This window comes from Lupinus angustifolius, chromosome LG18 (assembly GCF_001865875.1).
Source record: "Lupinus angustifolius cultivar Tanjil chromosome LG18, LupAngTanjil_v1.0, whole genome shotgun sequence".
NCBI classification, from domain to species: Eukaryota; Viridiplantae; Streptophyta; class Magnoliopsida; order Fabales; family Fabaceae; genus Lupinus; species Lupinus angustifolius.
This window is the reverse complement of record NC_032026.1, coordinates 544,011-559,097: the sequence shown is the minus strand read 5'-3', so window position 1 is coordinate 559,097 and position 15,087 is coordinate 544,011. Positions and strand designations below refer to the sequence as shown.

Sequence of the window (15,087 nt, the reverse complement as noted above, 5' to 3'; positions counted from 1 at the left end):
TAAATTTGGAAAAAAATTCTCATGATAGGACCGGGCATGGCTTGTACTAATATAGTACACATTATGCCTAGTTCATGTAAAATTTAATCTTAAGTAGAATAATATTGATTTTTTTGTACTACCAATAATATCATTTCAACCTATAGGTAATGAATTAATCTCTTTTAAGGTGTGTAATTATTACTCTCAAGAATCGAATCCTTCCATTTTCTAATATCTATTATGTTTTTTAATATATATTGTTCCTTTTCTAATATCTATATATGCTTGCCTAGTAGGAGTATGATATATATTGATTATTAGTATTATTCAATCTTATCATAAGGCAGTGTTTATTTGTAAGTTGTTTTTCTCTACATTAATGGTTATATGATACTATATTTTAGATCAAACACTCGTGAACGGCAAGGGAATATTTAATATATCAATCAACTTGAGAAATAATATTAAAATGAATTTGAACCGTAGGAAATAGACTCAACAAAAACATGTTAGTTTTATGGGGAAGGGGTGTATAGTTTATTTTGTTTCCCACGAGTATCTTTGCACTGGAGACAATCATGTCTGAGTCAGGAAAATCTACAGGTACGTGGGGCTAACTCTCCGAGTGGACATTGTTTCTATCAACAAGATTGGAATTGAGACTTTGCTTAAGGGGAATCAAACATGTACCACTTGAACCAACGTTTGTTGATACTTAGTGTATAGTTTTACATAGCATGTGACACATTTCCTTGAATAAAAAATAATTCCAATTTTACTACTTCCATATTATTATCAACACCAATTCTTAATCTCACATCATTAATTATAATCATCATAAATTATATTAATTGACAAAATAATAATCTTTATTTTTTTCTAATCATTTCTTGCGCCTCTTTTATATTATATTAGAAAAAATAGTATAATATTTATACATTGTGTCAGTATATCATTTATTGTCCATTTCACTTGTACTACTTTTTCTGAAGAGTCAACGATGATTAAAAATGAACGATAGATAGTTGAATGATAATGTATTAAGTTTTTACATTGTCAATGACTACATTGTTTTCTAGAAAAAAATAGATAAATTTTTTTTGCCACTACAAAAAGTATTCTTCACCATTTTTGAGGTAAAGAACTAAACATTTTTGCGTATAGACTACTCCTCCCAATAAATGTTGATTCCTATAATCAAACTTTTGATTTTTTGATTATCTTGGAGATCTGGTGGGATCTTATACCATCCTACCAAGTACCAACACTTTGTTGATAGAAAAATAGATAAACATGATTCTCCATATTTATTATTATCTCTAAAAAATTTTAATATAAATATTTTTACATTGACCCAAAATTTATTTTACAAAAAATAATCTCCACAAAAAAAGAAAAATATATTAAAAGCACGTTTAACGCGTGGTTAACGGTAAGCGCGCGAACTTCTATAAAAAACCGAAACTCTCGCTTTTCCTTCCAATAACAACCGTTAAATTCCCGTTACCATTTCCCATTCCCTCTATTTTCTATCTTCAACCAAACATTAACTTTCAATTCCCTCACCCTCCTATTTCGCTTCATCGCTTCTGGGTTTTCACTCCATTTTCCTTCGGTTCCTGAATCTGCATCCCGTAGATCAGTACTCGTCGGAAAATGGACATTCGCCGGCGACCCATTACCACCGTCCCTCCACCTAACGCCGTCGCCGAATCACCCCTCAAAACCCAGAAGCTGAAGTTCGATCACAACCACGATTCACAAACACAAATTCAACCATTTGTTCCTCTGTACCTTACCAATGCTCTCTTTTTCGGCCTCTTCTTCTCCGTTTCATACTTCCTCCTCCACCGTTGGCGCGAAAAGATTCGAACTTCAACTCCCCTTCATGTAGTTACAGCCTCCGAAACTGCAGCCATTGTCTCCCTCGTGGCCTCTGTTATCTATCTTCTCGGATTTTTCGGCATAAGCTTTGTCCACACCTTCAGCTCTCAGGCCTCTTCAAATGAGAAGCTTTACAATGACGATGAAATAATAACAAAAGAAGACTCTCGAAAACCCGGACCTTGTCCGGCTGCACTTACAGAATCATTCATTACAACAACATTACCAAAGAAGGTAATTGACAATAACATAGAAATATCACATAGTTCTTTAATAGAAGAAGACGAAGAAATCGTGCAATTAGTCGTATCCGGATCATTACCATCTTATTCCCTGGAGTCCAAGCTGATGGACTGCAGGAAAGCAGCTGTAATAAGGCGGGAGGCAGTCCAGAGGCTGACAGGAAGGTCATTGAAAGGATTGCCAGTTGAAGGTTTCGATTTCGGATCGATATTAGGACAATGCTGTGAAATGCCAATTGGGTTTGTGCAGATTCCGGTGGGAGTTGCAGGGCCATTGTTGTTGGATGGGAAGGAGTATACTGTGCCAATGGCTACAACAGAGGGTTGTTTGGTTGCTAGTACTAATAGAGGGTGTAAGGCTATTCATGTTTGTGGTGGAGCTTCTTCTGTTTTGCTTAGAGATGGTATGACTAGAGCTCCTGTTGTTAGGTTTGCTACTGCTGTTAGAGCTGCTCAGTTGAAATTCTATTTGGAAGATCCTCTCAATTTTGACACTCTTGCTCTCACATTCAACAAGTAATTTTCCTTATCCTGATATTACGCTATCGTGAGAAAGCATAACACTTAATATATATCATTCGATCTTGACTGATATCGAACTAATAATGTAACTATGATGTTGATACATCTCTTTTAACTTCGAATGTATGTTTCGACAGAGTTACCTATGTAGAAAGAACTATTGCCAGATTTATTTTAGGATCACATGCAGTAACTTTATTTTGTATATAATAAGGATTACAAGCAAGAACTAAGATGAGGTTGTTCTTGGTTGATTAATATTTAATTGGTATGTGCAGGTCAAGCAGATTTGGCAGGTTACAGAGTATTCAACCTGCTATTGCTGGTAAGAATTTGTACATTAGATTCCGTTGCAGCACCGGGGATGCTATGGGGATGAACATGGTATCAAAAGGTGTCCAAAATGTCCTTGATTTCCTTCAGAACGACTTCCCCGATATGGATGTTATCGGAATTTCTGGTAAACATCACCTTCTTTATTTGTTTAAATTTTTTATCCTCATGCTCAAATCTTAAAAACAGTCTTTTCGCTTATGAGGCTAAAATTATATACATCGTATACAGAGTCGCTCTTTTACCCCAAACCCTATATTTTTTATGGTAAAAACTAGTGACTAAAATTTCCATGTACCTATGTTGCTTGCACTAGGAAATTTCTGTTCAGACAAGAAAGCTGCTGCTGTAAACTGGATTGAAGGGCGTGGTAAATCTGTTGTTTGTGAGGCTATAATTAAAGAAGAGGTGGTAAAGAAAGTGTTGAAGACTAGTGTCGAGGCCTTAGTCGAACTTAACATGCTTAAGAATCTTACTGGCTCCGCGATCGCTGGTTCTCTCGGTGGTTTCAATGCCCATGCTAGCAATATTGTCTCTGCCATTTACATAGCCACTGGTCAGGATCCTGCTCAGAATGTGGAGAGTTCTCATTGCATTACCATGATGGAAGCTGTGAATAATGGAAAGGACCTTCACATCTCTGTTACCATGCCTTCCATTGAGGTATAATTCATTATCTGCTTTTAAATCGTATTTCCTATCAATGACTTTATAGCGTCATTCGATTCATGTAGCCGACCTCACCTAGTGAGATTAAGACTTGATTGCCGTTATTGTTTTATATCGTGCTGTCTTTTAATGTTCTGTAATAGAAGAGAATACCATTTTTTTGTCTAATCTAAAATATATCTCATGGTTCAGGTTGGTACTGTTGGAGGAGGCACACAACTTGCATCTCAGTCAGCTTGTCTTAATTTACTTGGAGTCAAGGGTGCCAGTAAAGAATCTCCAGGTTCAAATTCTCGGCTACTGGCGACCATAGTAGCCGGTTCGGTCCTCGCCGGAGAGCTGTCATTGATGTCTGCAATTGCAGCTGGGCAGCTTGTTAAGAGTCACATGAAATACAACAGATCTAGCAACCATATATCCAATATTGTCTCATGAGCTTGGCCCTTATGACAACAGTTGAATAAAAATTAGAGTTGGAGTTTTTCTGAGACAAATATTTCAAAGCCTTTAATAAGGACAAATAAAAAAATGGGTATATTAGTGAGTTTCTAAAGGACTATATTGGTGATGGTGAGGGTGAATAAAATAACTTATGGTTCATATGTTTTGAAGAGTAAATCAAAATGCTTCTTGTAGGAACCAAACAGAGAAACAGAGAAAAACATCAAAATGCTCCTTATAGGACTTGAATCAAAGGGTGGAGGAAAAACAAGCACATTAATCACAACTTTGGCATTAGTTTTTTTCTTCTTCTTTTTGAGCTTAATCTTTTGTGTTGTAGTATGTTATTCTCTTCCCTAAAGCTATTGCCTAAAAGATGTGTTATTTTAGTGTTTGTAGCATTTTGATGTGTTGTAATTTCCATCTTGTTAATTTTGCAATCTCAGCAAGGACAGAGAAATCTTCATTTGGGATGTAAAGTTCTTAAGAATAGTCTCTGCTTGGTTAACTTTTGTTTGCATCTGTTTATGGTTGGAACTTGGAACATGGTGAAATATTTTGCATCTTGTTATTTTAGAATCAATAACAATATAAGAGTTTTATATATTATCAGTCTATTATTTATTATTCACCTTTCATTTTTAATAAAAAAAAAGTAACACAGATAAATAGTAAATAATATATTAAATGTGTAGAAAAATTACCCAAAAATATTTAGATTCATTTACGATTACCCTTTGGCAGGTTAGCAAAACTGTTCAAAAATAATTTGTTTAGAGATTGATATAACTCTTGAGAAGAGATTTTACAAGTAAAACATATATTAAAATAATTTGTATGTTCTTGAACAATATGAGAATTTTTAATTAAATTCATAAATTAATAAAATATAATAAGATCTTAACTTCTTAAGGATAAGGTTCTCATTGAGATCATGAAGATAGATATATCAAGAATTATCTAGAAGGTCCAAGTGGGCCTAACTCAAACATTGAACCTTGAATACATCTCAACCTAATAACAAGTGGTAGCCATGAACTCTATAAATGTTCACCTAATCCATTAATAAAAAAAAATATTGAATCCATTGGGTTCATGTAAATTTTCAATTAGATTGTTTTTTATCCATCAATATTTTGAAAAGGGAATTTTAATTCCAATTTTGGGGTCATGCCTATAGTCCAATTTTGGAGTCAGCTTTGGTGTAAATGAGGAGATTGGGTGGAGGTCATTGTCATGCATGATTACCAATGTCAAAGGTCTAACCTTTTAGTTCTCATATGATCTTTCTTTTTTATTTTAGTATGGAATTAATCCCTTTCGGAATGTTTAGTTCTTTTCTTAATAAGTTCGTTCTTAAGAATCGAACTTTTGACATATTCGTTGTTCTCGCATGATATATGAACACGTTTATGATCGGTTTGATGTTAATATTAAAACTCACACTAATCCTTAAACAACCCAAAGCAACATATTTCTTAACTTAGAGGAAAAAAATAACATCACAGCAACTTTCACAATAACACTTTACTTTGAACGGTTTCCATAAAATTACTTAACTTTAAAACGTTCATTTTTAAGGTTTCACACTTAAAGAAACTCAGTTCAGATCAAAAAAATTATTAATAGAGAATTTTTTTTCAAGAAAACCTCACTAAATAAAAATTACTCTTAACCAGTTTTTTTTTACTACTCACCAAGACTCATTTAAGAACTTAAAACACTTACAAACTGGTAAAACATCTAAAGCCAGACATTAATTTTATTGGAAAACCAACCATGACCAACATATCATAAGTTCTCATAAAATCACTTTATTTTAGTCCACCCAAGGCAGTCAAATAGCCAAACACTCACCCAACATCTCAACAATAACATTTATTAAGAGCATGCATAATGAACCACCTTCAATTTCGGTTGTCCCACATTTTGTATCACACTATGTATCATTAATTCTTATTGATTGAAAAAAAAGTTACATAATTTAAAAATAAATATTTTTCTGATCAATCATACCTCTTGACACATATAAAGTAACACAAATTAGTGGGACAACATATATACTCCCTTAAATTTCTTATATAATATTGATTGAATATAATATCTATACTTTCGGTATAATATTTATACATAATCGGTATATTATCAACTATTCATTTATATTTTTTTGAAGAGTTGACGATAATTAAATACGAATAATGCATTAATAGAGTATAAAACTCTTACGATACCCTGTGCATATATTTTTTTGTTCCATTTTCATTTTCAGCAAATTAATTTATATCCAAATTCATTACCCATTTACCCGAATCCTAGTTTCTCCACATGGTAGATTCGGCTTATGTGTGTAAGTAAGATTGACAATGAATCGAACCAACTCGGTATTCATTCGAAACTCGATTCGTTATTTAGCTCGATAAACTTAACTCATGAACCAAATGAGTCGAACTTGAACTGGAAAGTGAAATCGTTAAATAAACGAATCAAACTTTAGTTGAATATAATTCAACTCGTTAAGTTAATGAGTTAGTTCGATTATATATATAATAAACTAATTTTTATATTTATTATGATTTATTCATTATTTCTTATATTTATTATTATTATATATATAAACAATGTTATATATATATATATATATATATATATATATATAAAACCTTTTAAAGTATTTTTAAAAATGAATGAATTATTTGAATTGTCAAAATGAACCAATTCGAATTGAGCCGAATAATTCACGAATTTTAATCAAGCCGAACTCGAACAAAAAAAAATAACTAATATCGAACTCAAGTTGAGTTTTGAACTGAACCAATCTTTATTAAGCTGAGCTCTAGTTCGACTCGGTTCGACTCATTTTCAGCCAATATATATAAGTAGTTGCACTTCATTTTATTTATATATATATATATATATATATATATATTATACAAATTAAAGCACTTACAAAGGTGAAATTAGTAAACATTAGAAAGATAACTAAATTGACACATTATTTTGTTAATGACCAAATTGAAACGGTTAAGATAAATGACTAATTGACAATATATTTTGTTAAAGGAACAAATTAAAATCTAAAAATAAGATAAGAGACTCAGATAGTATTTTTAACCTATCATTTATTTTCTTTGGGTGCATGAATAAGCTTAGAAGCTTGGAAGCCCCTAGAGAAATGAATGTCACACCACTTCATAAATATTGTTATTGATTCCTTATGCAGTAATGCTGTACTTGTGTGCTTAGTGTCCTAACCTATTGCTGAAAATAACAGCAGTGTAGAAGTAGAAGCAGCTCCATAAAGATTCCATCTTCCAAAACTACACTTACTCTTGAAAATAAATTGTGCATGAACCTTTAAGCTAAGGTACTTAAGATGGGTATGCTAATCTGACTCAAAATGTTTTAAAGCTGATTAATTTATCTCATGATGATTTTCATTTATCTTCATCTATTGTTATCAACATCAAGATTTCAACAGAAGGGTTGAAGTTCTCTACTTCCAACACTTCGCGAGAAGGAAACCGTTATTCGGCCGAATTGGGTGCATATAGGTTTATGCTTTTCTTCCAACATAACCCCGGATGATGGATGATCATTGACAAAATGAAAGTTTACAAAGCCATGTTGGGCATAAGCAATGGTTTTAGTGTAGATGGAAGGATAGGTCATGTTAGTACTTAGTAGCAAGTTCTAAATGGTTGCCATTTATATGAAATGTTTGGAACAGGGTTTATAATGGCAGAAGAAATCCCCAAATAGAAATAAACTAAAATGTAGCTACCACTTTCATTCTCATCATAACCTTTTTCTACTCCAGGGGTTGATAGTTATAACTTTAACAATATCATATTACAATTAATTCTTTACTAACAACTGAAAATAGGATAACTACATTGACATCCCCAAATGTTAACACTTATTACACTCAACACCTTTTATTTGGGAAATTATATCCACTTCCCTTACTATTTCATTTACAAGTAGAAATAGTGTAAGGACCATAAATAAAATATGAGATGTAGGTGTAATTTATCAAATAATGAAGGGAGCCAGAGTATAAGAAGAATACATGATGTAGGATGTGGAAGTAGGATGTTGATGCATTTTTTTTCAAGCAAGAGTGTTGAGTGTAATTAAGGCCTCAAACAATTGTCAACTCAAGGTTTGGATATCCAGCTTGAGCTTTGTGCTGCTCGAAAAGATCTTGAAGTGCTTCGACAAACTGACCATGAACTTTGGTAACCTATATCCAGGTAGAAATGAGAGAGATCAAAATTTTAGCTAGCCATAGCTCAAATTTGTAAATATTTCACATGCCCCATTGACTGCAACAACTACAAGACTTCTCAGTGGGTTAGCATCCATGTATCGGTGTATGAAAGGTCTTCGACGGTTTATTTGGATGTCTAAGCCTTTAGCCAAGGGTAAGACAACATACTGTTCAAACCAGATCGAAATTCTTATTTTTTCTTTTTATTCCAAAAAATTCATTTACTACAATCTTTGCCACTTATTAACAAGGAATACATAGAATATCTGAATGGGGAGAAGTAAAGAAAAAGGAGCAAACATTTTAACATAGGAGAGGCTACAAGATACTGAACACTTGTAATGCCATTTAACATAAAAGCTGTATGGAAATATTTACCTCCTCTGCTGTTGGTTGTGGATTTTTGTCAAGCTCAATTGGTCTACCCACCACCACATGCATTGGCCGTTTAAATGGTATTGGAGATCTAAAAAGAAGAGATGATCCATGTAAAAAATTAGTTCTTCTGAAAAACAACTCCTGTGCTAACTAGTTAGGTCACTTAGGTGTTGTTTTGCACTAAACAATTCATTACTTTCCTTTAATCAATTACTCAATGCTGAATAAAAATCGTCTATAGTAAATCATTTTTTAGGCAAAGCTTCCTGTCCCACAGCTCTACCAACTGAGTTGACTCTTGGAGAATATATCAAATGAAAATATTTATAAAGAAAACTTGTGAGTTATTATTTGCTACAAGATGATTGGAAAATACATGAATCCTGCCAAGCATCAATTAAGTCCTCCTTTTCCAATCACATTTCTCAGCAAATAATTTAAGCTGAAGCAAACAAAACTGGCCGTCCATATTATGTAACAATTGTTTCTGTTAAAAATAAATTTGACTCCAAATTTTGTTTGACATTGTTTTTTGGGGCTAACAATTGGTTGAGGTTTTAAAAATGGCTTATTCTATCATTCAACCCCTTCTAATCCATTAAACAGCCTCAATTTCAATAAAGGAAACTAGTTAGCTTTACTCATCATGGAAAAACCCTTGGCTACTGCAAACAGAAGTGAAGGAGATCAGGGAGAGGCGACAAGTTAACATATAAAGAAACACGCACCCGAAAATTCCCCAGAAGTATACTGGGGTGAACTTGATAGCCCTTGCAAAATTCAGAAACAGCTCCCCACTGGGTTTCCACCACTTATAGGCATTTGACTATATAGCAAAAGTGCACCAAAACCGGAAATGATAGTAAATTTGAATAAACAAAGAAAATAAAAACATAATCAGCAACATTATCAAAAAGGGAAGTGTCACACAACATTTAGTGTAACAGTTTTTCGAAGCCGATATCTAGAGCCAGCAAAATCGGCAAGATGCCCAAATGAAGAAAAGAGACGATGAGAAGAACCAAGTACCTGCCCAAAGCAGAAAACTGGAACCAGGGGTTGGCCCTTCTCCATTGCTATGCGGACAAATCCTCTTCTTGCCTTGAGAAAGGCAATCTACAAAGTAATTTATTATTCTCGTTAGCCAGTTACAAACATAAATCATAAGAAAAGAGTGAGTTAATCTTTAAAACAATTTCATAAGAACCCTCTTCTTCCTATCTTTACAAACAGTAGAAACAGGTTAAATCTAACACAACCAAATTGCAAGAAAGACCACCATTACAACAACCAGCAAGATGTAGCCACCAAAAGATTAACCAATATGAAACCTGGATCAAACAACACCAATGTTCTATCATTAACACAATCACATAGTATGTCCCTGTCAAAAAATTCGACAAAGTTTTCATTGAATGCCAATTGTTTAGCACAGCCCTCCTCTTTATCCGAGCTATGCTGTCTATGTCAAAATTTGCAGTATTTTTTAGGCATTTTGATTAACATTGATACAATCTTCAAAGAGAACATGTATAAGGCCAAAGCAATTAATCGGTAAATTATTATCAGCTGGGTTTCCCCAAAGTCCGAATCAAATTGGAATGATGCGAAGTCAACTCAGATTTCAAACGAACAGGACTATGATGGCACCATCAATCAATCCTTACGAATGCATGAGCCATGAGGCATAATAAATGATGATTTGCTTTAATTTAAACTGTAATTGTCGTAGACTTCAAGAAAACCTGTAAGCAGGTACAAGCTCAAATTAATATTTGCCCTTGTTGCCACAAATAGGCAACAGCACTCACTAATCTCATGTCTCACTAGCTCATATAATTGCTTGTCAATTACTCCAACCAGTCTTGCATTTATCTATTCCTTTGTCCTTTCAACCAATACCCTAACAACATTGCTTCTCCATTATTTAGCCAATATTTTAATATTGGTCATTGTAATCTTTTAAACCCAAAAACAGTCCTGGACGTGCAAACCAACCATTCATTTTACTTTTTCAAAATCCCAAACCACAGCACTCTCTTGTGAGACTTGAAACTTTCACCCTTTTCAAAGTATACACAAATTTAAGAACCTCTTTGCCACAACCTTTACTATGAATCATTACATTCCTTGTTTAAGCTCCCTTTCAAGTGGTGAAAAGCTTTGGCAGGCTCACACTATATGGCCGCACCCTCACATTATATAACCTATATGGACTCCCGCAGCACAGTTAGTTACCATAGCTTCACCACACACTGCAACGATAGTATGTGAAATGAAGAAGTCAAACTAGATAGAGGAAAGAAAGACTGAAAAACCTTACTGCATTCTTTCACTAGCTTTTGTTAGGTATGCCACAGCCCACAGGTGAATGTTAAGAGAAATAGGCAGGGTAGTAGGGGAATAGAAACCCAAGGTAACAACTACAATCTGAGTGTGGGGGTGAAGAATATTTGGGCTGTAACAACCTTGCGAACATGACAAGGAGTGTAAATGGCATTGCATAGGCTTAAACATTCCAGGTTACTGATTAGCAAAACAAAATGTATGTTTCACTCCTCACTCTAACCAAACAAATGCACTCATAAGGTAATTGAGCCCATGTGCTCACATAGCAAGGGGAATACCTTATTCAACATATTAATAAATTGGCATCAATCACAAATAATGATCCTATATCAAAAAAAGACTGAACATTTAAACTTATCAACAAGAATAACAAATATATAAACATCATGTATGAGGGAATGAAAGACAATGCACCTCAGAACCATGCTCCATGAGAGATACTTCTCGCACTCCACCAGGTATTATAATGCAACTATAGCCAGCATCCAACAAGGAGATAAAGTTTTTCCTTGATGCTGGTGCCAAACCCAACCATGTCCATATGTGTCTTAAAAATGGTGTGTAAAATACCTAGATGTCAAATGTGATAAGAAAAATGTAAAATGAATGCTTAATAACCTTCATTACAAAACTTTGTCCCAAGTAAAAGGCCTTACTGCACTGCTGGCAAGAACTTTAATTTTTGGAAGAGGCATAAAACCAGTGTTGTCAGCTAGTGCAACAACCCCAATCGGCAAAACTGAATGTGGCTCATAGCCAAAAACTGCATGACGGGAATTCGGCTGTTACTATCAATGAGTTACTAACATGCAAATACAAACAAAACATGAATAGTCATGATGATAAACCAATGGGGAAAATCTATAGTACATTAAGGTAGTTAGAAACTCCGAACAGAAACTACCCAAAATTTAGTTGAACTGAAAATCGGAACAACATACTTGCTTAAATTTGTAACAGTTCTAATCTAGTTATGGTGAAGGATAACAAAGAAATAATTTCATTCCAGACAATTAGGCATATTTAATCCATGTAAAATCTTTAAAATGGAAAAAAATTTATGATCATATTTTTCTATTTACACTCAATTGATGACACTTAAAAAAATTAAAACTTAAAAACAGTTAGTAGTGCCACCAATATACCTTAAGAACTTTTAAATTACATTTACCAGTTAGTTTACACCGTTCACCAAGTAGTCATTATGGGGAAAGAAGTGCGAATGAAACAAAAATGCATAACAAATGAAAGCTGAATTAAGAGTTTGGTACAAACCATAAGCACGATTAGGATGGAAGGCTTTTATATCCTCTACATGAAGCGTGATAGGGAAATAACTGCAAACATGCTTACATATGTACCTGTAACATAACCCATTTATTTGTACACGGGCAATGTACAAGTTTTACTACACTACATCAGCCATTCATGTATCAAAAGTCATTGACTTGTAAGTAAAAGTCATATACATATAAACATAGATGATGAACTCATTGTGTAAAAAATTTAAACCATAATTTTTATACATATAAAAGGCCTTATAACATAACCGACCTTTTATTCAACTAATTTATAGTACCTCGTTCAATATAACTGACATTATAACATAACCGACCTTTAACTCAAGTTCAGACTTCTAAACAGTTCAGACCTACACTTTAAATTTATCTAAACAGGTCTCGACTCCTATATACTATATAAACTCGACCTGATTAAGAGTTTAACTTTCTCAAAAACAGGTTTAGGCTCCTATAAGCTATACAGACTCGAAATCGAACTCGACCTGTTTAAGGCAAAACCTGACATACTTCTAGTCTTATTGTAATAAGAATGATAGCGAAAAAAGGTACCTGGCGAATTTAGTGCCAAGTTTACTCTTCTCATCCAAAGGAATCACCATAAACACAAGGAGCAAAGCAAAAACCCTGACATACAATTCAAAAGTAAGATATTGATTCAAACTGTGTAGAAACAATTATATTCGTTCATAAATAAAATGAGATGATAGATTTGGAGAGAGAAACTAACAAGAGTGATTTGGAGAGAGGAAGGAAGAGAAGTGCGAAGAGAATCAACGCTGCGTTCAAATGTATAGTTCCAAGCCATAAACCCAACGCCACTATCGTTTTCAAACTGTTCGATGATACATCGCTAAATTCTTCACTCGCCTTGAAAACTTTGAGCTCCGCCGTGACCGGCGCATGTTCGGCGGAAGTTGAACGGTTATTCTCCGGCGCCACCGTGATGTTGGCCGGTTCCATGTTTTTTGAAAATGAGTTGTAATGAATGACAAATTTGTTGTTATTATTATGAAAGGAGTTAGGGGTAGAAATGTCAATTTGCTTTGTCTCGGAGTTTCCAATCTCATTAATAATCTTAACTCCATTTCCAGTCTTCAAATTAATTAAGGGAAACAGAAACCACGTGACAAAGGCTACACATCAATATTACGCTTCTCGTCTCTACGATAAGGTTTCATTAGATTCTTAAAAAGATTAAAATATCAAGAGTTCAATTCGTGAACTATATTTATTAAAATTAGTAGTTACAAATCCCGAAAATAGTTCCTTATAGGTTGATGATACTTTTATAATATTAAAAGAAACATCACATGAATTATTATTTTTATTACAATATGGAATCAAACATAAATTAGTATATGTGCATAATAATGTTAGTGTTTTTTATATTGTTAGTAAATCATATTCATCACTTATATGTTAATTATTATTGACGATACGCAGATTTTAAACTCATCAAACATTTCACTTTTAGTTTTAAGTGTCTAATATTCATGAGAATTGAATATTTAACATTTTGATCTAATATGATATAAGAGGATTCATGCTACTAAATCAACTACATATTCCTCGTAAGTGAATTATTAATTGATAGTGTGAATGCAAAAATAAAAAAATAGGAATAGTCAAAGCTTTTAATTATGATAAATTGAAAAGGAATAATACATACTATATAGATAATGTAAAATATCTTATAAAGAGAATAATTAAAATCTTTTAAGATATGTCTTTTAATAAGGGTAGGGGGAGTAGTTTATAGTACTAAGTATTTAAAATGTTAGGTAATAAAATTATGTAACACATTTCTTCATAAAGTATCACAATGACACAACAATTTAGGTAATGAGATTTTTTTTAGTCAATATTATGAAAATTATTGAGGTTAGCTACCCCTGTTTTAACTTATATTTGAGTTCAAGAAATGCATTATTTTTTATTTTGAGTCAATCTCATAAATAATTTTTCAAATATTTCTCATGAGTTATAAATATTCAAAAATAAGTTCTTGTATGACGTTATGAACAATAAGAGAAGTATTCAACATAGATCGTAGTCATGAATATCATATTTATCAACTTTATATAAAGTTTTAAACGAGTTTCAGTCCAAATTAATGCTCACTAAATTTCCTATTAGTAACTAACTTCCTTACTTAATTGTAGATTAAATTTTTGGGTTTAATGTTAGCATTAGATGAGTTACTAATAGGAGTTCATATAGATTTTGTGTTAGATATTTGTTCAACAATTTCAGGAGAATTGTCCTAGAAAGAAGTTTAAAGTAAATAATGTGCAAAAGGCACTCTTCTGGGTAACTTGTATGAAGAATTTTATGGAGGAAAGTGAGGCACTTTTTAAGGAATTGATGAAGACTCCACCAAGAGTAAGAGTCCTTTAGATATAAAGCATGGTTAATTAGTCTCACGTACTTGTAGATGTTCTCGGTTCAGATAAAATTGCCTATAGTGCAATGATACATGTGCGAAACAAAAAACAACATGGTTAATTAACCTCATAAAGTCCTTTAGAATTTGTTGGATTTTTTATTTATGGTAATGCATAGTTAACCTCATAAATCTCATAATATATCATCCTTCTATTTATAAAGTAAGAGTCTTTTAGATACAAAGGTGTTACCATTAAAAAAAATCCAACTTTAAGAAATTCCAACATTATGGAAAACATTAAATGCATAGATTAAGGTTCCTTGTAGAATG

The 15,087-nt window shown here is 33.0% G+C and overlaps 2 protein-coding genes across 3 annotated transcripts; one reads left to right on the top strand and one right to left on the bottom strand.

Annotated features, from left to right (window-relative positions):
- LOC109333207 (3-hydroxy-3-methylglutaryl-coenzyme A reductase 3-like) lies at nucleotides 1,500-4,557 on the top strand. 2 transcript variants are annotated; one of them, XM_019568556.1, is made up of 5 exons: nucleotides 1,500-2,624; nucleotides 2,909-3,090; nucleotides 3,280-3,626; nucleotides 3,825-4,067; nucleotides 4,148-4,557. In XM_019568556.1, exons 1-4 carry the CDS (start codon nucleotides 1,639-1,641, stop codon nucleotides 4,065-4,067), a joined length of 1,758 nt encoding a protein of 585 aa, XP_019424101.1. In that variant the 5' UTR covers nucleotides 1,500-1,638; the 3' UTR covers nucleotides 4,148-4,557. The 2 variants fall into 2 exon arrangements, with proteins under 2 accessions (XP_019424101.1, XP_019424100.1); XM_019568555.1 differs by having other exon boundaries at nucleotides 1,528-1,581; nucleotides 1,619-2,624; nucleotides 3,825-4,557.
- LOC109333421 (diacylglycerol O-acyltransferase 2) lies at nucleotides 7,836-13,382 on the bottom strand. The gene is made up of 9 exons (XM_019568901.1): nucleotides 13,099-13,382; nucleotides 12,921-12,995; nucleotides 12,346-12,431; nucleotides 11,727-11,833; nucleotides 11,485-11,640; nucleotides 9,751-9,837; nucleotides 9,450-9,547; nucleotides 8,722-8,809; nucleotides 7,836-8,316 (listed from the first exon to the last, which is right to left on the bottom strand). Exons 1-9 carry the CDS (start codon nucleotides 13,329-13,331, stop codon nucleotides 8,215-8,217), a joined length of 1,032 nt encoding a protein of 343 aa, XP_019424446.1. The 5' UTR covers nucleotides 13,332-13,382; the 3' UTR covers nucleotides 7,836-8,214.